At 38.1% G+C, this 26,214-nt stretch overlaps 1 protein-coding gene across 1 annotated transcript; it reads right to left on the reverse strand.

Moving 5' to 3' along the window:
- Positions 1-20,909: 20,909 nt before the first annotated feature.
- On the reverse strand, positions 20,910-26,170 carry LOC115800155 (CD209 antigen-like protein C). Its single transcript, XM_030757413.1, has 4 exons — positions 26,092-26,170; positions 22,843-23,144; positions 21,962-22,071; positions 20,910-21,066 (listed from the first exon to the last, which is right to left on the reverse strand). Exons 1-4 carry the CDS (start codon positions 26,168-26,170, stop codon positions 20,910-20,912), a joined length of 648 nt encoding a protein of 215 aa, XP_030613273.1.
- Between the last annotated feature and the right edge of the window lie 44 nt (positions 26,171-26,214).

Raw genomic sequence — 26,214 nt, forward strand, 5'->3', positions numbered from 1 at the left:
CGTGGTGCCTGCTGTCATTGAGGGCGCATTCCAGCTGGAACAGGTTCAGATGCAGGCCAATGATGTCCTGAGAGCTGAGGTCAGAGATGAGAGCCTGTAAGTTTTGGGCACATTATGTCCATCAGTATGCAAATTGTAAATGTCGTGATGAGTGTGGATCCAGACCCAGATGCAGAATCAAAGGTGGAATTAGAAACAAGTCCACCAGGCAGCAGATAAAACCCAGAAACCAGAATAGAGACACATGAAGAAAGACCACTGTCAAACTACCAGTACAAACAATACAATACAACAAAAATCTGAGAGAAGACAAAGGCTATAAAAACACACAAAATAATTAGGGAGATAGGAAACACAGCTGCAACTAATTGGGGAAAACACAAAACTAAATGCAATGCACACCAGACAAGAGCCCATGAAAATAAAATAGGAATTAACTAAACAAGGGAACTTAATAAGAGTACAGGAGGAACGCAGGGGGGGCACAGACAAACTGAAAGCCAGGAATAAAATATGAACCATAAACAGAAACCAGGCAGTGAGCAAGAATAGAAGACTCTAGTAACAAATCTAGAAAATAAACTTATACCAAACATAAAATAGAATCATAAAGAACTAAATTAAAGCAACAACTATATACAAGACAAACATGACTTAATTAAATTCATTTCAATTCAGTTCAGTTTATTTATATAGTGCCAAATCATAACAAACAGTTGCCTCAAGGTGCTTTATACTGTAAGGTGAAGACCCTACAATAACTATAGGGAAAACAGTCAAAACGACCGCCTATAAGCAAGCACTTGGCAACAGTGGGAAGCAAAACCTCCCTTTTAACAGTAAGAAACCTCCAGCAGGACCAGGCTCAGGGAGGGGCAGTCATCTGCCACGAGCAGCTGGGGCTGAGAAGAGAGAGACAGGACAAAAGAGACACCTTGAAAGAGAGCCACAGATTAATAATAACTAATGATCAAATGCAGAGTGAAGTATAAACAGAGTAAAAAGAGGTGAATGAAAGGAAACACTGCTGGATAACCTGAACCATGAGAAAACTAAAGATTTAAATGAAACTAGAAACAACTCAAAGATAAAAAAAAAGATTTATTCGATCCATTTTGACAATGTTTGGGTCCACATATATATATGTGACTGAGGGTTTTCAGTGATGACTCTAATTAAGGGGCAGTGCAATAGACTAATTGTCTCACACCACAACATATTGCCTTCACATCTCACAAAGCAAAGTTCAGTAAATTCTCAAAATTAATGAGATGCATTATCTCACATTAAGCAGGAAATCAATAACTGACAGTGTGTGATACATGAAGCGGTTAGAGCACCTGATCCCGTACCTGTATTGGCTGTTTCAGATGTTACAATATCCCTCACAGAAGAAAGCTGTGTTTGTGTTTTTATGAACTATTTCAGTATTTAAAGATTTGCTCTTTGCAGCTACACTTTATGTTAATAGAATCAATATATTTTATACAGGTTTCACATTAAAATAGCTGAAATGTGCTCACTTTATTCTGAAGACTTATTTGTAATAGTCTTTATGAATTTGTCCAATATTTGTAAGCATTACAGGAAAGGTTCCAATAAAAATGTTGAATAGCTCAAAATATTTGTTGATAAATTGCAATGGAGATAATAAAATACATCAAACTATTAAACTAAAGCTATTAGCATTTGTGCTCATTTTATATGATGAATGCAGTTTATTAACTGGCTCCCAGCTTCTTCTCATTTTGAAAATGTGGCCCTCATCCAAATCAAGCTGAGTATCCCTGAGCTAGATGTTCGAAATTAGCCACTTATCTGCACAAGTCAGATGATCACAGCCCTCACACCGCTGAGTTTTCCCACCTCCCAAATCCTACTCTCCCACCCTTAACCATAACCAAGGTGAGGTAGCACTTCCTGTTTCAGAGAAATGCTGCACCAGAAAAATGAGCCTGAGACTCTTCTCAAACATATTGTAGATGAGAAAACAAAGATTTGCTCACATCAGGAAAAATATTCTGCAAGTCCTTCTGGCTTCAATTACCGTAACACTGTGATAGTTAATAAATTAATTTTCCTTTTTATTAAAAAAAAAAAGGATTGCATTTTCATCATGCAGAAATCAAATCAAAACAACAAAACCAAAAGCAAAACAAAACAAAAAAACAAAAATTAACCTTTGTCAGAACCTTTTGGATTTAATTTACATAGCAAGTTAAACAATTAATAAAGTGTTAAATAAAATCTGAATGTACAGATTCATAGTGAGAATGGATGGTTACTGGAGCCTGTTGAAGGAGGTTGCTGTGGTCTATCCACTGAGCATTGGTGTTGTGTGTTGCATCCTTCTCTCATATGCTCTTCCAGTATTCCTCCATCTCTAGCCTTGGTGGAGCTGTTTTCATGTTGTTTCATGTTGAGCGTACACCTTTGATGGTTCAGTGGAAAACATCTGGTTTATTCTCCTGGCTTCTATCTCTCTGGTATACCGCTTCAAGTGGTTAGCCAAGGCTATGCATAGGTATGGACAGCTTGTTGTACTTTTTAGGCACCACTTTCTTCATCACAACTTTCTGCAGCTCTGAGAGCTGAGGTGAGGTGGTGAGGTGGTACTCATTGTGAAAAGTTTGTTAATCACTTCTCTAGTGGCCACCACAAGCTGGTGAATAAAGCTAGTCAGTTCCCATAGAGTCCCATTCCAGATTTATAGCAAAAAATACGGATGTTTACAGTTGGCTAAGAAAAAAGGCCTTAGGGCTGGTTTTCACCTTTGTAATATTTGTATGAGTTTTTTCAAATGACTGATTAATTTTAAATGACTCAAGTGAATGCTGACACAGAGAGCTGTAGCTGCGTAGCCTCACAAAGCTAATTCCTAATTCAGAGAAAGCTAATGACTGTCACACAACTGAGAAGATGGCAACCTCCTTGCGTCTACAAAAAAAAGAAAGAAAGAAAAGAAAAAGACAGCTCCTTGATGACTGTACTGAGCAAGGGGACTCAACTCAACTGGCTACCAGCTGGTTGTATTCTGGTTATATTCCTATAGAACAGGAAGGTTGCTGTGAACAAATGTAATAGTTAAATGGCAGCATGGTGGTGCAGTGGTTGGCACTGTTGCCTCACAGCAAGAAGGTCTGGGTTTGAATCCACCTTGGGCCGGGCCTTTCTGTGTGGAGTTTGCATGTTCTCTCCGTGTCTGTGTACTTTTTCTCTGGGTACTCTGGTTTTGTCCCACAGTCCAAAGACATGCAATTAGTGGGGTTACGTTAATTGGTGATTCTAAATTGCCCAAATGGTGCTTCACTATGAATTCTGGGATGGAATGATCTCTTCAACTTTGATAAAGGATGGTCCAGTGTGTGCTAGGCTAAAGGAGGTAATAAAAGGTGCATTTAAATTATTTCCTTCATATTTGGTGAATTCAACCAGCTAATATTACATTTGAGAAGCAGATACTTCCGGGTCACTTCTTGCAAGCTCTGTCCACACAATAAGAGTCATCAGGGATCACTTTGTAGCTGATTGGTTAAGAGTGGACATTCCAGGCTCTGGTTGCCCAGGTAATCCTCTAATGTATTTACTACCCCATCATTAATTAACAGCGTCCTGAACTCCCACTGAAGTGCATTTGCATGGCATGATTTGATTCTGCCTCCAAATGCTAGTTTAGTTTAATTTACAGAGAGTTTGTTCTGAAATGACTAATAACATTCCCCATGCAAGAACTAGGACATTTTCAGTTATACCACAGTTTTAAAATGAAACCACTTTAGCCAGCAGAGTATGTGACACTTCGTGAGAACTCTACAGTTATGATTCATGCGTGAGAGCCAAGACCAGCAGCGTGGCTTCACCTTAGTTTCAGTTCCACCGAATGACACTCCTGTGGGAGATTTCCAAAAACTCTTTCATAGTTGTGCCAGTGCAGAATCGACACGATGCACTGAGAAACCCATAATACTGTTTCAAGTCCACAAAACCCATGTATACTGGATGTGCAAACTCCTGGGGTGGTGGTCCCCATCTCTAAAAAGGGAGACCGGAGAGTGTGCTCCAGCTATCGGGGGATCACACTCCTCAGCCTCTTCGGTAAGGTCTATTGTCAGGGTGCTGGAAAGGAGGGTCCGTCCGTTAGTCGAACCTCGGATTCAAGATGAACAATGCAGTTTTCGTCCTGGTCGCGGAATGCTGGACCAGCTCATTATACTCTTGAGGATATTCAAGTGTGCGTGGGAGTTTGCCCATCAAGTCTACAAGACACACCACCCAAAAGCAAGATGAATAATTCTCTGTCTGCTGGATGTTTAAATAGGAAACTAGTTTCTTACTTTTTTCTTCTAACTCTTTTCAGTGAATATTGAAGCACTCTCTCTGAAACCACTAACACTTGAATGGAGTCTGGATAAAAACAAATGCATATTTTCTGCTTTACATTCAGTAATTTGGCTGTAATCTTATACAAACTGCAAACACAACTAGTCATTCATATGGGGCACTCCAGGCAATACTTTCCAGGCTGCCTAGTTGAAGAAGACATTGCAGTGATATGGATAAAGTGGCATGTCCCACATAAAAGGCTTAATGTTTTCCTGATCTTAGCACAAATGTTAAAATGTTGAATAACTTTGATGAAAACATCAATAACTTTCTCCCCTTGTTTACACTAAAAGTGTGTTAAATTTGGAATATACATTCAGACTTTACAATTTGCTTTGAGGACAGCATTGGCAAAAGCTACATGTGTTACTTTTCATACATTTGCAACATGTTTGCTTTTGTGTTATATTTTGCTCATTTTGTGTAGAGTTCTTACATTAATATCTAGAATTTGATGTTAAAAAACAGCACCTTCACATTAGAAAAATGATTTTAAGAGGGACATTTTGTGTTTTCAGCTTGACCTGACTACAATATAACCAAATGAATAAATGAACAAATAACTAAATGCAGATTAAAGATGTTCTTTCTTATCTGGAGTTATATTTGCGTTTCTTACTGCATTTCATATATCGGCTTTTACCTGCTTTTGCTTGTTTTGTTGTTGTCATTTTGCAACCAAAAAGTATTAGTCATTTTACACATTATTTTTTTTTTTTTACTACCAATAAACTTGGTATTCTATTTTTTATTTTAGAAATCTTCTGTTTTCTCTTGGAAGTTACATAAATTCAATTTTGAAACCAGTTTATTTGCTTAAAATGGAAATTCCTCAATTTATTTATTTTGAAAGCAGGATGAAAACAGTTTGATATTTTATCCATCCATCCATCTTTTTTAAATCCTCTGGTGAAGTCGTTCACTGCTGCTTCTTGAGATCTGATCAAAAGCACCATATCACCATCTGCTGACAATACTGGGTACCGTATTTTCCGGAGTATAAGTCGCACTTTTTTTCATAGTTTGGCTGGGGGTGCGACCTATACTCCGGAGCGACGTATATGTGACATTTATAACACATGAACCAAAATACTCCAGCCACTTGACATCTCCGTGAACTGCAGCTTTAAGGCAGTCTTGCGTAACCTGTGGGCGCAGTGGATGATGGATGGAGAGCACAGCTTAACGGCAACTGGGAGAATGCGCCACCCAACTTTCCTGGAAGTCATTGGATGGATCAAGAAAACATGGGCTTCAGTGACAACCAAGCCATCCTGTTGGGATTCAAAAAGGCTGGAATAATTGGAACTGCAGCTGACGACGAGTCTGACTAACGCGACAGAAGAGGAAGCGGCGCTTCGTCTACGGAGTGTACGGAATTGTTTAGAAGTGACACCGAGGATGAAGAATTCAATGGATTGATGGTTTGGTTAACTTGTTAGTATGTTCTTTATGCTATGGTTATCTGAATAACTTAATGTTACGTTAACATACCGAACACGTGTTCGTTGTGTGTCATGTAGCTGAATTTATTTATTTAACATTTATCTATGCACTGGTAACATTTATCTGTGCACTGGTAACATTTATCTGTGCATTCGTAACATTCATCTGTGCACTGGTAACATTTTGTCCCCTTAGAATTATAAGGTTCTATCTACGTTCTGACCAGTATTGAGATATTGAGCTTTAAAGTTTTTGCACTCTGTATAGCAAAAATTACACATGAATAAGTCCTGTTTACACATGATTATGAAACACACCCTATATGTATTCTAAATCAGTAATATCAAAATCCTATTAAATGTGCAAATGGGTTGTTTTTTTTTTGAACAAGTATAATGCAGATAGAACCTTCTAATTCTAAAAACTCCTTTTTTGTTTGGAATTATAAGGTTCTATCTGCAAAATGTGATAACTACTACTGATTTGCAAGGAATGAAAAATAGTTAACTTATAGTAAGTTTTAAACCATAAAATTATAGATATAATAGAGTGTCCACAAGTATGGTTAAATCAAATTTAATGAATTCTGTGACATTTTTAAAAATTTCTTCTTTCATGGCAAACTGTTTTTACGGACACATTTCCCTTCCCTTTACTAGAAGAAGATGATGCTTGACAAAGTTTTATCTTTGAATGTTTCAATTCAATTCAATTCAATTTTATTTATATAGCGCCAAATCACAACAAACTGTCGCCTCAAGGCGCTTTGTATTGTGGGTAAAGACCCTACAATAATACAGAGAAAACCCAACAGTCAAAATGACCCCCTATGAGCAGCACTTGGCGACAGTGGAAAGGAAAATCTCCCTTTTAACAGGAAGAAACCTCCAGCAGAACCAGGCTCAGGGAGGGGGGGTCATCTGCCGCGACCGGTTGGGCTGAGGGGAGAGAAAGACATGCTGTGGAAGAGAGCCAAGATTAATATCAATTAATGATTAAATGCAGAGTGGAGTATAAACAAAGTAAATAAGGTGAATGAGAAGAAACAGTGCATTATGTGAACCCCCCCAGCAGCCTAGGCCTATAGCAGCATAACTAAGGGATGGTTCAGGGTCACCTGATCCAGCCCTAACTATAAGCTTTAAGCCTAATCTTAAAAATAGAGAGGGTGTCTGTCTCCCGAATCCAAGCTGGAAGCTGGTTCCACAGAAGAGGCGCCTGAAAGCTGAAGGCTCTGCCTCCCATTCTACTCTTAAGTATCCGAGGAACCACAAGTAAGCCAGCAGTCTGAGAGCGAAGTGCTCTATTGGGGTGATATGGTACTATGAGGTCTTTGAGATAAGATGGTGCCTGATTATTCAAGACCTTGTATGTGAGGAGAAGAATTTTAAATTCTATTCTAGATTTAACAGGGAGCCAATGAAGAGAAGCCAATATGGGAGAAATATGCTCTCTCTTTCTAGTCCCTGTCAGTACTCTAGCTGCAGCATTTTGGATCAGCTGAAGGCTTTTCAGAAAGCTTTTAGGACAGCCTGATAATAATGAATTGCAATAATCCAGCCTAGAAGTAATAAATGCATGAATGAGCTTTTCAGCATCACTCTGAGAAAGGATGTTTCTAATTTTAGAAATATTGCGCAAATGCAAAAAAGCGGTCCTACATATTTGTTTAATATGTGCACTGAAGGACATATCCTGGTCAAAAATGACTCCAAGATTTCTCACAGTGTTACTGGAGGCCAAAGTAATGCCATCCAGAGTAAGTATCTGGTTAGACACCATGTTTCTAAGATTTGTGGGGCAGAGAACAAGAATTTCAGTTTTATCTGAATTTAGAAGCAGGAAATTAGAGGTCATCCAGGCCTTAATATCTTTAAGACATTCCTGCAGTTTAACTAATTGATGTGTGTCATCTGGCTTCATTGATAGGTAAAGCTGAGTATCATCTGCATAACAATGAAAATTGATGCAGTGCTTTCTAATAATACTGCCTAAGGGAAGCATGTATAATGTAAATAAAATTGGTCCTAGCACAGAACCCTGTGGAACTCCATAATTAACCTTAGTGTGTGAAGAAGACTCCCCATTTACATGAACAAATTGGAGTCTATGAGATAAATATGATTCAGTGCTGCAACATCTCCATTCATCCATTCTCTTCCGCTTATTCTGTTCAGGGTCGTGAAGGGGGGGGGGGGGGGGGGGGGGGGGGGTCTGGAGCCTATCCCAGCTGACATAGGGTGAGAAGCACAGTATACCCTGTATAGGTCACCAGCCTGTCACAGGGCCAACACCGAGAGACAGACAACCATTTACACCTGTGGGCAATTTAGAGTGACCAATTAACCCCAGTAACTGCATGGCTTTGGACTGTGGGAGGAAACCCACACAGACACGGGGAAAACATGCAAACTCCATACAGAGAGACCCGGGCCAAGGTGGAATTGAACCCAGACCTAGCTGTGAGGCAGTAGTGTTAACTACCATGCCACCTTGCTGCACAACATCTGTTACACAATTTTAAAATTGTACAATTTAAAAAAAAAAAAAAAAAAATTTTCTTAAGATAACTCAACATATAATTATATGAAAACCAACTAGTAAAAATAAAATTTATAATAAATAAATAGAACAAAATAAACATTTGATATAAATTTAGGAGGCGTATACTTTGACATATAAACAAACTTAAATTTCAATAAAATTTATACAGAGAGTCAAACAAATTCTGGATAATTTACCACACTGTTTTTTTTTCCCCTTTTAGCCTAGATCTTTTTAAATTTTACAAGCTGAAATCTACCTAAAAATGCATTCTTTAAAATTCTGAATAAACATTTAGATTCTGAGTCCATGTCCACTGAGTACAAAAATCCAAATAAAAACTCATCCCATTTAAAAGGTAGATTTTTTAAAACTTGGATCTTTAATTAAAATCATTCTGCTATAAAAATGTCACTGACAATGAACTGTTTTCTTTCGGTTGTATTTATTCAGGAAAAATGTAACAATTTCTTTGCCGTCCCTTTTCTGGTGTTTTTTTCTTTTACTTGCTCTTCTAGAGTTTGATGACAGAAATAAAAATAGACAGAGCTCATTAGCATGGTACCACTGCTAGGTCATAGAATATATTAAATTCTGAAGTCATTCTTCAATCAATAATATTTTATACATGAGGTAACTTATATTATGACTTTTGACTACTCTCAATATTACCAACTACATTGTTTGTTTTTTTATGTTAGCACTGACCACAGACAAACAATACAAAACTAGTGTTAGCTCACTAGCTTCGTAGCTAACAGTGCAAAGAAACAGCTCAGTGGAATCTAAAAAAAAGAAATCAAAAGTTAAGAATTTTTCTGCCATTAGTACTTCCGTCTGTTGTCAATTCATTTTTGAAATCCTCAAGCTTTAGATGTCTTGTAAACAGCCCCAGCTTACCATGAAACATTTTCTCTAGCATCTCCTCTGCTCCTTTGCTTGACATTGGGCACCAACATTACAAAAAAGAAGCAGCCTGATTGGCTCTCTAGTGAACATTTCAAGTGCCTATTGGTTCACAGATAGAACCTTATAGTGCCAAGTTAAAGCTTGATTTTGCAGATAGAACCTTATTATTTTGTGAATAAAACACCCAAACATATATATATTTGAAAAAAATCTCTTACATATTGTTCATAAGTGGTCAGCAAATAAGTATATGACAATAACTCAGTTTTGTCAAAAATGTCAGAACCTTATAATTCTAAGGGGATGATTTATCTGTGTATTGGTAACATTTATCTGTGGACTGGTAACATTTATCTGTGCATTGGTAACATTTATCTGTGCACTGGTAACATTTATCTGTGCACTGGTAACATTTATCTGTGATCAAGCCAGTTTGCCCACGTCCTACGATTATAAAACATATATATATATGAATGTAAATTATACATGCAATCATATAAGTGTACACAACACTATTTTTCCAAGAAACATTTGAAAAATAAGAAAGTAAAAGATCAAATAGCATTTTTTAATGCTTTTCTCAGAGTATTTATGGATCTGTCAGGTTTCCGATATGTGTCCCCCCCAATAGGAAACTCATTCCTATGCCCCTGTCCTCTATCCTGAGGTTATAGGCCTGCTGGTTCTTCATTGCAACAAATCCTATCAAAAGACCCACTGAACAGCAATGGGGCTCAATGGGACAAATGACTAAGACACACCAGGATGTGGAAACACAGACAATACCTTTTGGCATTATATATACACAATAAAGTGTTTATATGTACTTAAAGTCTGCTGGGTAGCCCAAGTCCAGATTAATCACATGCAATGCTCCCAAGGATGTGAAACACTTCCACACCTCTGATGATGACTCCAACACCTTCCAGGTCATCTATGGGTTCTGCATGTTCACATTTCATCATTTCATGGCAAAAGATCATCACAATAGCATCTTGGTTGTCTTCAACGTCCTCAAAAGCAGAGCAAAAACACTTTAGTCAAAACAGGCATACCAGGAAAAAAAAGAAAAACAACAAAACTGTCAATGCCAAGTGACAAGTTACCATCCCTCCAGACAGCATTTGTTGTAGCTTTTCTAGATCTGATATTATCTGCTGTTTCTATCTTTTATCAATCATGCATATAACAATGGTTTTAAAAAAAAAGTTTTTTTTTTTTTTTACATGTTTCTATGATATAGTAAAGATCACAGAGACTTCATAAGCTTCAAGAATTTCTACTGGCAAATCAATACAAATTTTGTTTGTGCCACTATCAAAACCTCTTGCAAAATAGCAAATAGGTCTATGAGACATACAATATATAAGGCAAAAACAATCATTTTTTTGCAATTCTAATAAGCTTAAAAGTCAAGCTTGTGTTGCAGAGGCATGTCAACCAAGACGGCCCTACAACATCCAGCGCCATGAGGAACTCAAATTTTGTTCACCCCAGGGGCCCTGCTTGTTGCCAAGGAGTTATTTAACCATCTCAGTGACCTCAACCACAGTAATGAGCAAGTCATCCCCCTCATCCCCAGACTCTGTTTAGTGCTTACAGAAGGCGTGTCAATGGGATTAAGGAGGTCCTTAAAGCATTCCTTCCTCTGCCTGACTGTAGCTTCAGTTGAAATCAGCAGTGCCCCGCCCCACCCACACTTTAAACCGTGTGAGTAGAGCACTGCTTTCCCCTTCTGAATCACCTGACAGTTTGTCAGCTCTGAGTAGCAGCCAAAACAATGAAAGTGCAGAACATGGTCCATTCAGACTCAATGTCCTCAGCTTCCCTCAGAATGCTGTTGAAGTTCTGCCGAAGGAGGGAGTTGAAGATCTTGTGGACTGGGGCCTATGCCAGGCCTTCCCAGCAAACCCTCACAATACGTTTAGGTACGCAGGGTCTGTCCAGGATCCTCCCCCACCGCCTGATCAAATTTAACACCAGGTGGTGATCAATTGACAGCTCAGCTCCACTCTTCACCCGAGTGTCCAGAACATACAGCCGCAGATCTGATGATACGATTGCAAAATCGATCATCACCCTGCGACCTAGGGTGTCCTGGTGCCACGTGCACTTATGCATATCATGTTCCAACATGGTGTTCGTTATAGACAAACTGTGGTTTGCAGAGAAGTCCAATAACAAGACACCATTCGGGTTCAGATCGGGCAGGCTGTTCCTCTTAATCACGCCCCTCCAGGTTTCACTGTTCTTGCCTCAGTCTTTCCTGTTTCATTTTTTCAGCTCAGGGAGCTGAGCATGTGGGTTTGACTGAAGCCTCTAAGCTTGCGAAGGATTAATCTACAAGGAACAATCTACACTGATTCTAGGCGATTCTATTACCATCTTCAGTTGCTTTCGTATTTGTATTGTTGTGCCATTGTGCTGTACACTCTGCTGTACATGATCTCGTTTCAATAGCAATGATAGAACTGATGCTGCGGCTAAGAATGCTGCTTGTTCTCCTCCCCTCATGCTGCATAATTGGTTTAATTCCCGGCTGACACTCCTTTTTCACCGTCTCAGATGCAGACACTCTCTGCCCCTACTGAAAAAGCTTTGTGGAAACAACATCATGGTTAATGTGGATGTAGAAGATAAACATTGCCTCCCTAAACATTTCTTCCCTCACTATGCAAAGCTGATGCATGGGTGAGACCATGTGTCAAAAGGGGGGATGCTAGCTATGCTAACTCAGCACTGGTTCACTAAAGGATCCACTAATTATGCAGATAGGTATTGCTGTTCTTGCATGGTCTGTGCTACTAACAACTGGGATAAACCAACTTTGCAACCACCTGTTGCGTACCCACCTCCTGGAAAACCCTTTGTTAATGTCATGATGAATTTTTATTGAACTCAGTCCTACTGAAGGGAGGAGATGCTGTCTTCTCAGGTCTACCCTGGACCAGAGGCCTTTCACTGGTCCTGACTGGCGTGAGGAAAAGAGGGTGATACAATCGTAGTTTTTTTTTTTTTTTTTTTTTAATTTTGTGTGGATAGCCTCCTGCACTGGGCGTGGGCCCACCACCTTGATTTCGCCCATCTACTGACTATTGTGAGCATGTTATGTTAACCTATTGTAGGACTTTGTCCTCTGTTCTTTTACAAGTTTCTTAGCAGGTCAGCATTAGTTATTTTAGAACCTATGCTTTACTCACAATAGAACAAAATATTATCAATCTGAAAAGCCGTCAGCTGATCCAAAATGCTGCAGCTAGAGTACTGACAGGGACTAGAAAGAGAGAGCAGATTTCTCCCATGCTGACTTCTCTTCAATGGCTCCCTGTTTAATCTAGAATTGAATTTAAATTTCTTCTCCTCACATACAAGGTCTTCAATAATCAGGCCCCATCTTATCTCAAAGACCTTATAGTCCAATATCACCCCAATAGAGCACTTCGCTCTCAGACTGCTGGCTTACTTGTGGTTCCTAGGATACTTAAGAGTAGAATGGGAGGCAGAGCCTTCAGCTTTCAGGCGCCTCTTCTGTGGAACCAGCTCCTAGTTTGGATTCGGGAGACAGACACCCTCTCTATTTTTAAGATTAGGCTTAAAACTTTCCTTTATGATAAAGCTTATAGTTAGGGCTGGATCAGGTGACCCTACACCATCCCTTAGTTATGCTGCAATAGGCCTAGTCTGCTGGGGGGTTTCTTTTCATTCACCTCTTTTTACAGTTTTATTTATATCCCTGTCTTCCACAGCATGTCTCCCTCCCCTCAGCCCAGACTGGTTGTGGCAGATGACTGCCCCTCCCTGAGCCTGGTTCTGCTGGAGGTTTCTTCCTGTTAAAAGGGAGTTTTTCCTTCCCACTGTCACAAGTGCTTGACTGGTGGGTTTTCTCTGTAATTATTGTTATATATATTGTAATATAAAGCAACTTTAGGCAACTGTTTGCTGTGATTTGGCACTATATAATTAAAATTGAATTGAATTGAAAAGTTTTCATCTTTTGTGACTCCTTTCTGTTTTCCTTGTCATGTCACTGTGTGTTATGGTCCTGCACCACCTTCATCGCCATCAGTATGATGGCGATGAAGGTACATAATTCATCATCTTCATCATTCAAGTTGTAGTAAGAGAGTGGGAAAGGTTTATAGGAGTGTTGGAAGGGTTTATAAAGCCTTAAAATATATATAAATAATAAAATAAATATAGAATAAATATAACACTGCTACTTTGCAAATTTTCACCTATTGCAGGGGTCTCTGGAACGTACCCCCCCTGCGATAGGTGAGGGTGGGATCACTGTATACTGCTTTGTTATAATCTGAAACCTTAAAAGTACTCGGCAGCTACAGCTGTTAAATCAAATACTGTGCATTAAAAAATTATATAAATTGAATTTTATGTAAATCACATGTCATCTAAATATTTTCACAATGTAATCACGACATGACATGTTCAAACTTCATCTTCACCCGTATGTTGGAAACTAGCCATGCTTCACATGCTCAACAAAATTAATGGAACACTTCAGATCGCAATGGGAGAAAAAAAAATAATTCTGATATCTACAGTGATATGGACCGGGTAATGTGCCAGAAATGAAAGGATGCTATGTCATTTGATGAAGATGAAAATCAACCTACAGACTGACTTCACATGGAAATACACGTGGAGACACGTGTGGCGAACACTCCCGGTGTGAGAAAAGCGAATAAGCTTCACTTCATCACTAAAAATTCTGCCAACCTCAAAAGTGTACATATAATGTATACATAAGGGGATGTATGTCATATGATATGACCATGTGAAACAGGAGGTTGTTTTTACTTCAGTTTTCAAAAGACATGCAAGCTTCTGAAATAATGTGAAGCTACATTTCCATAAAAAAGCTTTAGAAACTGAAATTCAGCAGTGCAGATGGCAACATTTGAAAATAAAGTACTCAGTTTCTGCTATTTGCTTTGCAGTACTGATGCCCACTCTTGCAGTGTTTGACAGTGGGTGTTTGTACTTTCCTTCCTTGCATGTTCATTTTAATCTCAAAATAACTGCAGATGAAGATTTGCTTAAATCGAATTCTGGCCCAGTATCTAGAAATGCACAAGGACAGATACTGAACTAAGACAATGAAGCATTTCACAGTAAATAAATCCAGACATTTTTGAGATTGGTGTCAGAAGGGTGCACAGTACGTAGGGTGGTAAAAGATAACCCTGCCTCAGTGTATTAGCCCAACACTGAAGCACATGGTGAAAATACCAAACATTATTCTACCTCTCTAAGATGTTTTTTTGTCAGATGTTGATGCCACCATCTTCAAAATGATCTAATATTTTTCATGAAAATAAAAGTTTCAGTTCAAACATTTGCTTGTTTTTTTTTTTTGTGAATAAAAAAATGAGTTTATGAGATTTGCAGCCCATTCTTTTGAGTTTTTATTTACATTTTAGACAGCATCTCTTTGTCGTCAGTGGTGTTATATTTTGAATGTAATTTTAATTTAGCCATTAGTGTTGGATGAAGCTGGACATGTTACAGTATATAGTTTTTAAACTCATGCCTCCACTTCAGGGCTTAATAGAATCAGGTTTGACTGTCGTTATGTATAGTGTGTGAAGAAACAAGACAAATGCCATTAAGGTGTGAAAGTAATAAAAAGGAATTAACAGCCCTCATGACCGCAGAAAAATTCCAGTAAGAAACAACTCAGTTGCAGTGGATTGTGAGTTTCGTTACACATCTTCAAACCCATTAAAAAAAACACCTCAATAAGTTTATTTTTTGCAAAGTGGCTGTGATGGTTTATTATTCTTATACAAGCACATTTACAAACTGCATATGGCTCTATGCAAAATAAAAACAAAAGAAAATAATTAGCAAATCAGTTAAACCCTATATTTACGGTAATTATAAATATACAGTTTGTAGTGTCTCAAGATTAAAAAAAAGAGGATGTCAGAGAGGCCGTAACTCTGAGAATCAAAGAAGCAGTTCATCATTCTGTGAAAGACTGCACGGAAAAATATACAATAATTTAAGCTCCCAGTTACATTTCTTGAGCTCAAGAAACATTTCTGTATTTATATATGCAATCTATTCTATATCCACCTTTTCTCCAAGGAGAATCTCTACACTGCTGTCTGATAGCAACCTACAGAGAACTGTGCAGGACCCACTCTCTGCTGTTCTATTTGGCCTTCCTCGGGGCACAAGTCACCACATAACTGCTCCTGTACATTCAGGTCCTGTTCTGTTCTGTCAGCCTCTGGAAACATTTGGTGAATTGCTTTAAATGCCATTAAAAAGCCCCCACAGAGCAGCTGAAATCTTATCTCTCACAAAATGGAAAAATCTAGAATGAAAATCTAGATTTTTCTGAAAGTAGCTTGCATTCATTCAGTTAGTTCAATGTGCAGTTACAATATCTACATTAAGATCCTGCATTGGTGGATTAAGCTCAGTGCATATATAAATGTAACATTCATGTTTAATTTGGGAAATCTGATTAAGTGCTCTCTTTGTGTTGGAAGAAAAAAGTGTATACATCATATTTCTAAGCATTGTTTACAGAGAGCCAGCTAACAGTTAACCTAGCTTAGTATGAAGATTAATTAGATGTCAGTGCTTTGTGTGATCAACTCTGATGTGTACTTCCGTGTGGATAACAGAAGCTCCCTGGAAAACCCTGCGCGCTTTATTTGAGAAGTGAAAATATAGGTAACCAGGATTATGAAAGTGCTGCGAGATCGCTCATTATGGGTAACCATAGACATGCAATATATTTAAAGGGGGCATATACTGACAGTATACTCACTGAGCCATTAGAGGAAGCATCAGTAACGGCATATAAAACAGCTGAAGGACCGTTATAATAACTTAAGACATTAATTTCTTATCTGATCTTGATTTCAGCCAGCATGGCTAAAGCTCTTGATTTTACTTACAAACTTCTTAAAGTGATCAGAAGTAGTGTGGGTATTTTAGTGCTTATAGTCATCTTCTACATCCTGCAGTACATTTATAACGTGCATTTTTTATGCTCTTGTAAACCAGGATTACATGCGAATGGTGTACTGTACATGGTTCTCCCTCCCTTGATCCTTGCCTTTGTTGTCAACATTGTTGAACCCTTTCAGCAAAGAAAAATTTGTTACCGCTGTAACCATTGGAAACACTGCGGTAGCTGTTTCTGCGGCTATCTGTTAAAGCTTGCGTTCACATGGACGGGCTTGGCTGCTGTGTGGATAGCTGCTGTCTTGTTTGATGGAGACTGGTACATTTGCCTAAAGACAAACTTCAACATGAATCAGACTGGAATTCCCTGCAAACAAAATCTGACCTTTGAGGAGCAACTGATTCTAGGAGAATACATGACTGACTCGCTCGTAAGTAACAACACACAACAGTCAAATAACATAAATTAGATCCATTATCTGGAAAATGACATTTTTGTGTGAAGTCGTGCTGAAAGTGCATCATGTATCTTTTCAAAGTATCTACTTTTTATTTAAGATTTTTTCCATGTTTAAAGTAAAATATTTTTGACTCGACACCATAACAATTATTTGAGTTACTTGATATATTTTTCAAAATGTTTTACTGCTTTTGAGTAACCTAAACAAGTTTGTTGAAAAGGAACAGCTGAAAATTCACACATTTCAGAAAACTAGTACAATTAAACGTATTCGTTTATAACTCGATTCATATGAAACTCTCAATCATCACATTTAAAGTCGCACTGAGTGCAAGTGTAAAAAAACTGTCTGCATTACATTTGATAAATTGTGCATGTAGAGGGGACGATCACAGTGAAAGACTTTTTTGGCAGGAATATCTGTCTAATTATTGAAGTCACTGAGCTAACACTTTACCAAAACTCAAAAGCACTGTGTGTGTGGCAATAGTTGGATATCGAATGCTGAATATTATGTAATGTTGAAAGAGTTGAAATAAGCTGGAGCTTGACTGAAAACCCAAATATAATTTTGCAAAGCTGACCTTTTTTTTTTCTTTTCTTTTCCAGCGCTATGGCCTTATTCTCATCTCTGCTTTTCTATTTTTCTGGGGCACCTTTGAAATTAGAAGAGTGTCGTGCATGACTTGTAAAACAAATCCTTACTACCGCGTGGTTTTTAAAGATCTTCTGGCAGAGGAAGTCAGTAACCATTTGAATGACAAATTAAGAGAAATAGCAATAAAAAAAGCTGAAGCAATCTGTACATCCTACCTTCAAGTTATTGAGAACGATGAGGTAGAAAATAATGGGAATGATGATGGGATCGCTGCTGCTGATGCCTGGACAAAAATTTCAGTCCCAGGATTCTACTTCATGAAAGATGAGTAACAAGAAACACCCGGAGACACCGGAGCAAACCAGGGGACACAGCAGGAACAGACGGAAACAAGTCTGGTTGATCAAAATGTTTTTTTTTCCAACAGTCTAAATTGATGTTTGTTGTTGCTTTTTCATGTTAATTTTAAGGTCTTTTGAAATGTTTCATTTATTCAGTTATTCTGTTAATAAGGAATGCTTTTAAACTGTAAAATGTGTGGATGTTTTAATGTTCAGATAATCTTACCTGAATAGGTCTAAGTGAAAAAAGAATAAATCCACTGTTTTTTCAGGAGGAAACCTGCATGCAGTGGCTCGATTTTGTAAATGTTGTGAAGCCAACTGAATCATATGATGTAAATGTGATGATTGAAGGGGGCAAAAACTAGTTCTTGGGTATTTCTTGGGCATTGCTGTTGGTCACTTCCTGTGCTAAAGAAAAATGGATTCCCTGCTAAATATGAAGTGGGGGTATCATAAAGAGATGGGGGTGATTTCGTTTAATCACAGATGCAGTTATGAATGAGGAGGCTGCTGACCCCCAGACTGGAGTCTCCAATGATGAGGTGACTGTAAACTATAAATGTCATTTTTCAGAAATCCCAGGTAGAACCAGTTTCATAGGAGGAAGATGGTCTTCCTTTCCTCCATGTGCTCACATTGTTTATGTCTCTAAGTGCTATTTGTCCAGAAATCACAGGTATATCTCTGCCAGAACAAGAACATTTACAGTTATACCACAGTTTCACTTCTGAAGTTCACATGGTTTTAAAGTGAAAGCACAGCAGCCCGTAGAGCACGTGGCACTTCTCAAAAGTTCAGGATTTATGATTGATGCTTGACAACCGTGATGAGAAGCAGGGTTTCACCTTAGTTCCACTTCCACTGAGGGGCATCGAAATGATTATACATCCATTTATTGCTCTGAGCTCATAACTCCATCCCTTTGTTTTTGTTCTATAAAGAAACTGACATAAACTCACATTCCTCTGTTTTCTTTTTTTTTACTGCAGTAGTTACACCTGCAGAGGTTTCTCTGACTCAGTCACTTCCGTTCATGTGGTGATTGGATGAAAAATCAGAACGAGGAGTTTAATTTGTCTCTGTAGATTTCATTGGATATCTACTTCTGTGGCCGGACAATCATGTTAATGTGTTTGTGTATTTGTTAGGTTGGCAGCTGAGAGTAAAGCATTGAGTTGTGTTTACAGCATGCATTTAATTTGGATTTGGACAATTTAACTTCACAGTGCATAACCCGCTGCAAACTGCAGAGGTTAGTAACTAGCTGAAAATGATGCCTTCAGCTCACTTAAAGTTAAAAATACACACAATTCCAAATTAAATTGAGTGATCTACTCCATCTGCCGAATGTTAAAATGTTTAAAATCATTTTTCTTCTCACTTTGTTCATTGATTATTAAAGCTCTCTCTCTGAATCCACTAACACTTGTATCCAGTGAACTCTGGACCTGGGAGGTTACGGACTGTGTGGAGAAATAGAAAAAGCTCCATGTTTTCATTTTCTCCTTGTTCTTCATGTGTTTACTCAAATGATGTGAATTACTACAAGAATTACTACATTACTACTATTACTACAAGAACATATATTTGTTCATGTTATGTATTTTTTGCTGGTCTTATGTAAGGAGTCTTTTCAATTTTAATTAGCAAAAAAAAATTTTTTTAGTCTCTTATTTGTCTTCAAAACTAGATCAATTTAAATTACAAACTGTCAAATGTACTGTGTGGCAGGCAGGATGTGGACCCAAAGGCAAGTCTTAAGAAGCAAGCAGACAAAGGCCAAGGGGAGGCTCAAGATACTAAGGATGTGATATTAGGTATAAACAATAATAAAATAAAAACCAAATAGAGCATTAGAATAATAAACAGACCTTCAAAGCTCCCAAACTGAAACCTCTGGGTCCAAAACCCAAAACCATGACAGAAACAAGTTTATTCACTTCAAAACAAAACAAAACAAAACAAAACAAAACAAAACAAAACAAAACAAAACAAAACAAAACAAAACAAAACAAAACAAAACAAAACAAAAAACACTTTTCCTATTTGTTTTAGAACACCAATGTCTGCAGGACTTATACATAAAATTCTCATAATGTTTAAGCACTTTTACTATGGTATTTATTATCATTACTATTATTATTATTACTGTTATTTAATCCTCTGGATAAATCTTTTGAGGTCTGATCAAATTCACAACATCACCATCTGCTGGCAATCCTGGGTAGTTGTTTTCTACAGTGTCGAAGTTTTCACTCATGCTGTAACAGCTTCTTTTGGGTTCGGATATTCTATAATCTAAAAAGAAACTTAAGCTTCATTCTCAGGCTTAATTTGAGTGAACCTTCACTCAAGCCGCTATGTGAGTCAGGGCCAAAACTCAGACTGTGAACAAGCAGCTACACTGATAAAGAGCCTTGTGGAAAAACATTAAAATCTCTGCAAATGTTACAGCTTGCTGTGCTGCATTGCTGTTGGTGGGTTTCCCCTTCAGAATAGATTAAAAAAAAACCTGCAATGAAACTGTCAAGAACTCAGTTACTAAACTGGGCTGATTAAATAAGTTTTCCCTCCTCTCATGTTTAACAAACTCAGTGTCACTACAGTATGTGAAACATTAATCAGTTAAAACACTTTCACGTTAGTGTGACAGTTGATGAGAGATGAGAGAAAAAGAAATTTCAATGCTTTTATTGCTGCTCGTGAGCTCATAGCGAATCCAAATCCATAACCAGCTACTACAATCACAAAGATCACTGTAACAGCTTACAAATTATCAGTGAACTCTGCATCATAGCTAAAGTAATTTAATTAAATTTTTTTTTTTTTTTGCATTTTTGGCCACAGCAGCTCTTATGAGCAGTGGAGAGAGAGAGAGACAGGAAATGGGGGAAAGATACCGGGGAAGACACGCGGGCAAATTGGCGACAGGCCAGGACTTAAATCCACGCCGCAATGTGGCATATGTATGTGGCCACCGGCTTCACCACTAAGCCACCTGGGCGCCTAAAATAGTTAAATTTTTATTGTTTATTTTTTTTTAATCAGAAAATATTTTTAAAGACTGGATTATTTTAATTTTGCTGCCTGATTCATTTGAAAGTTGATTCAGTTTATTTCTGTCACAGTTTAACAAACCTTCAGGGAAAAACCCTGATACAATGTTATGAAGCTTTCTGCTTCTTCTTGTTGGGTCTACGGGGGTTCACTCATAAATATTCTTGATAAGTGGCAGCTGGTACTTTCACTTTCAAATGCATGTAAACATTATACCCCAGTGCTAAGCCATTTTCTCACAGATCCACCTCAGATCAGCCTCACATGAGCGATCGTTCCAGTTTTCTTCTGTATTTTTGCCGCTTCTGATATGTGCGCAGTCTTCTTCACCCCACTTTGGGTCACCGCCACCGTTATCAGGCTGCTTATCGTCCCAGTACCTAACAGGTTTCAGAACAAGACAGTGGTGACACTGTTAATCTCTGACTCGAACAGTCTCCCCATAAAGGGATGGAGGGACATAATGTGTGACATGCTGTCTGATTGTAGTCACCCTGTAAATGAAATCTTGTGGCCACAATTGCATATTGTCTCTGGACACAGAGTGGACCGTGAGTTACTGGAATCTACAGTTATGTTATTTTCATGGGCGTGCCCATGTCCCATTAAAAAAGGCTGGAGCTGGGTGACCTGAGAGGCAGAATTTTGTGGTCATTTGCACATCCACTTGGTGGGTAAACCTGCGCTGAATGCAGAGTGGAACGCAATCCAGGCTGTCCCCGACTCTGCGTTCAAGGCTTAAAGATCATTTATGATCTGCAGGTTATTACACACATGCACAGAAATGAGTAGCAAACAGAGTGAATGTGCAAAATGTACAAACAACATCTCAGAACCACATCTGTTTCTGGCAGGAAGTCGGTGTGTATCAGGAAATACAAAGTTAACACTGAGAATAAATGTGTGATAAAATGAGGGTGGGGGCTTGGTGGTGCTAAAAAACCAACAGTAATTCATGAAAGTCTCTTTCTTTGAAACCTTGAGCGCTTGTATATATGTATATATAATGAATAAATCCATAAAATTCTTAACATGCATGCGACATCTTATGATGTGCCCAGCAAAGAATGCAAGATTTAACCTTCTGTATCTGTATCGCATTGTGAGGAAACTCATAAATATATGACATGTTATATAAATGAATCTTCTCATGAATGTGAGAAAACAGTAAAAGAGTTTTGGTTTGAACACAAACACCAAAACTCACAGTGGTAGGTGGTGCTTGATATGCTTTGGTGCAAGAAACCTCAAAAAACAACAACAACAACAACAAACCTTAGAGTGAGTGAAGATCCATCGATCCATTTCCAGGTTCCCTCAATGCACCCATCAGTCAAACCAATCCAGCTCCAGGTTTCTGACTTTGTTAACTTAGACAGGAATGTCTGTTTTAATGATAAAATAAAATACATTCAAATAAGTGCAAATTTGATCTTTGATCTGACAACTCGACCCATATTTTGAAACACACTGCTTCTAATTATTCCGCTGAAACAACTCAAAGAATGTAATTCTCAAAGATCCTTCGACACAGTTTGATCTGTGATCACTTACTTTAATTACTTACATATAAATATAAATACAACTAAGGTTGTACCTTATTAATTAAGCAGTCTGGTGAACTAGTAGGAATGCACACTAAAAGTTGCAGGTTATTAAATAATGCTGCAGCTTTCGTGCAATATGTCTTCATCAAATCTGAAATATGGCCTCATCTACAGAGGAAGGATTGACCCAAAGAAGACGGGGACACAAAACATTTGTTGTCCTCAGACCTGACTTATCAATTAAAAAGTTATATGTAGCCTCTCATTGCCTTAGAAATAATGCAAAGGTTTTACGTTTCTTACAGTGTAAACACTGTTATCAGTGTTACAATCCGATAACATGCTCCTCAAAAGTATATACTTTCTATAAAGTATATACAAATGTAGTTACAAATATAGCAGTTTACTGGCTGTTTGAACCAACTTCAGTTCAACTTTAGGCCATGTTTTTGTGGAGGGCAGCTTTAAACCACACGGTGGATCTAATAAATAAAAACAATGCAACATCTTTTGCTTCTTTAATATTTGTGTTCCTGTTGTGTTCTGTCAGAACTTTGTAATCAGGACTCAGTATGTTGCAGACACTTTATGAACATAAACACACTGCACCTGCTCACTGTTGACATCAATGATGACTAGATCTGCTCCTTTGCCTCTGCAGTCCTGTCTGGCTCTCGTCCATGAACCAGACTCATTGGAGAGGAAATAACAGGAACCACTGAACGTCCTCCATCCTGCTGGACAGGCTTTCTCTCTCTGTCTGCTCGAAGTGAGTTCTTTCTTTAGCTCAGTGACGCTTGAGTTCAGCAGGTCTCTCTCTCTGGCCATGAAAGAGAGCTCGTTAATAGAGGCCTGGAGATGCTCAGTCAGGTTGTTTTTGAAAAAAGAGAACTGTGCAGCTTCGCTGTGATCTAGAATAAAAACATTAAAACAGAATGTAACTGAATGTAACATGTACCAAACATTTGTGTTTGGTACATGTTACATTCAGTTACAGATTCCAAGGCCAGGATAAAGTTTGATTTAAAAAATTCAAAGTTCAAAACAGGAAACTTTTGTGATGATGTCAAAAAATACTAGAATCCAAAGAGTTACGTTAAATATAAAAAACTGATTAAAATTTCTAAATGTGAACCAGACTCACAGTGAAGACCAAGGCCGATGAGCCCAGCGAGCAGGGAAACACTCAGCAGCCCCAAACAAAGAGAAACAGCTCCGTGAAATCTGTCAGAGCTCCGCAGACCTGATCAGAAAAATAACTCAAATAATCACGTCTCAATAAACATCTCTGCAAAAATGTCTGTGATATAATGCAGCATGTCAGTCTCTGTCAGACTGGACATTCTTACCTCTTTGAACTGTTAAAGACTTTCTGTTGACTGACTTGTCACATTGAACGTTAACATAGATTTCCTCCATCTCCCTTTCAGAGACTGAGCTCTGCTACTCAAAAGCCAACTGAGGAAGTTCTTGTTTCTTCTTTTTTTTTTTCCTTTACCAGAATTTGCAGAAGCTGTCAAAATGCTTAATGTTTAATCACACCCTCAAGTGTTGTTGAAGAGGAAATAAGTCAAAGAAACCAACTCTTCTTCATTTCTAACAAATCTTCGTACACTGGGATTTTATTTGTTGGTTGCAGGGAAAATGATCAGACTGATATTTCATATGAATTTACATCAATGTCCATTAAAATTAGAGAAAATAAAAAGGTATTCATCCAACAAAATTAAATGAAAAAACAGCACAAAACAAACAAACTTATGAATTTACAATATAACTCCTCATGTGTCCATTCAAGCTTTTTTTCTATACAGTGGTCCAGAGAGAGGTTTCCCTAGCCAGATTTTATCTGAAAATTTGAATCACTGTGGCTATAGTGATTTATAGCACAAAATATTAGGTTTACAGTAAAGCATCTAAAGTGTGCGAGTTGTCAGCATTTTTATTGAATAAAAGTCCAAAGTACAGTGGGAGTAGGTTAGCATGGCCAACAATCCAAAGGAGGAGCAGACAAAAGGCATGAAGTCCATGAAGAGGGTGTTTGATAACCGAATAAAGAGCAACACAAGTGAGAATAATCAGGACAGGGCCTACAATCACAAAGGAGTGAAAAGTAACAGACAGGAAATAACCCGACAACACTGTAAACTGCCTAGGAATTACAAAATAAAACAGGAAATAACTCAACAGAAACTCAGCATCATGACAGGCACTTGCTGTGTTTTAATCTACAGGCTTAGAATAGAATAGAATAGAATAGAATAGAATAGAATGCCTTTATTGTATTATACAGGATGTACAATGAGATTGGAGGAACAGTTGACTGCATTTCTCAGCTTCTTTTAAATCACATAACAAACATAACAAAAAGCCTGTACAATGAATACAATTTTAATCTTGATCACAATTTTGGCTTTCCACAAAGAAATGAACATGACCGGGTGATGCTGCAAATGTCTGCTTTACCAACAGAACACAAAGCAAAAGCAAGCAAGAAGCACTGAGAGTGCAAACCTACACCAAAGCAGCTTTTAAGGGAGGTCAAATGATGCATGATCTTTGGATGCAAACTATTAATGTGATATTAGAATCCCCATAGACCAGCATCATTTCCTAAATGTTGCCAAGATGTTTCAGGCCATAGATCACCCTTCCCTTTTCAGACTTATCTTAAATTTTCTAATGTTCTTTTCTGGCTCTGCACTCAGTTTTCATCTTTCCGGGTCACGCTTGTCTGTTGCAGGTTCACGATTGTTCCTTCTCAGACCATTTTTTATAGATACTGACCACTGCAGACTGGGAACATCCCAGAAGAGGTGTTTGGGAAGAAGAGGTGTTTTGGAGATGCTCTGACCCAGTCGTCTAACCATCACAGTTTGGTACACTTTGATTTAACACAAGTGATGTTAACCAAGAAGAAAATATGCAAAGGATGCTGTAGAGTCGTACCTGCATTGCCAAGCAACACAGTTAACTCATTAAACGGCCTGAAAAGACACAACCAGCTACCATAATTAATGCATGAAGAAAAACAATGCAGTGGTTGCTAACATGAACCATCCAGTATCAGCTCAGATGTCCATAGCCAGCCTATACAGCATGTCTGCATATCCATCCAGCTCATAATGTCATGGTCCTGGGTCTAGGACCTAATGTTTTCTCTTTTGGATGTTTAAGTTCTGTTTTATGTCTCTGGTTGATTCTTGGTTTATTGTTGATTTTGCAGTTTTTGTACCTTCTGTAATAACTCCTGGTTAGGTTCTTTATTTGTATCTTCAGGCCTTCTTAGTTTAGTTATCTGTGATACATTCTTGGTTATAGTTTATTTATAATTGAGTCCTTGCCCCCCGTTCCCCAGGTCACTGTCCCTGTTTACTCACTTCCTGCTTTATTTTGCCAGCCCCTTGTTTCATGCAGATTGTGTTCAGTTTTGCGTCTCCTTGTCTCATTAGTGTCATTCTGTTCTTCCCAGCTGTTTCCACTCTCTCATCGTTACCTCTTGTGTAGATATTATGTTTTCTTCGTTTCTTTGTTGCGTCGTCGTCAACTCTCCTCCCGCTCTGTGGGCCCTTATGCCGTGTTTCCCATGTTATTTCTGAACTGCTTCCTTGCATCACATTCTATTAGAACAAAGGTTTGTGTCCAGTAAACCCAATGAGTAACAAAAATGGTCCTCATAAAAGACGTTATCACCACGAGCAGTTATTTTTCCAAAGTGAAAAATCTTTCAGTGCACAAAGCGTCGCAGGAGAAATGGAGAGAAATCTCACAGCTGTCAAAAACCTTCTTACTTTCTTTTTTTAGTTTAGTTATCTGTTTTCATCGTGTCCATCATGCAGAATTAATGGCATGAAAGACTATATTTGTTGATTGTTGATTTCATTTTGCTAAGTTTTGGTATAATTTTTTTAAACATACTTTTTAGTTGTCCTGACATTCAAAATATTTTTGTAATTGTGAGATCTCAGCCTTTTGTCCAGG

The sequence above is a fragment of the Archocentrus centrarchus genome, chromosome 21, assembly GCF_007364275.1.
Source record: "Archocentrus centrarchus isolate MPI-CPG fArcCen1 chromosome 21, fArcCen1, whole genome shotgun sequence".
Lineage (NCBI taxonomy): Eukaryota > Metazoa > Chordata > Actinopteri > Cichliformes > Cichlidae > Archocentrus > Archocentrus centrarchus.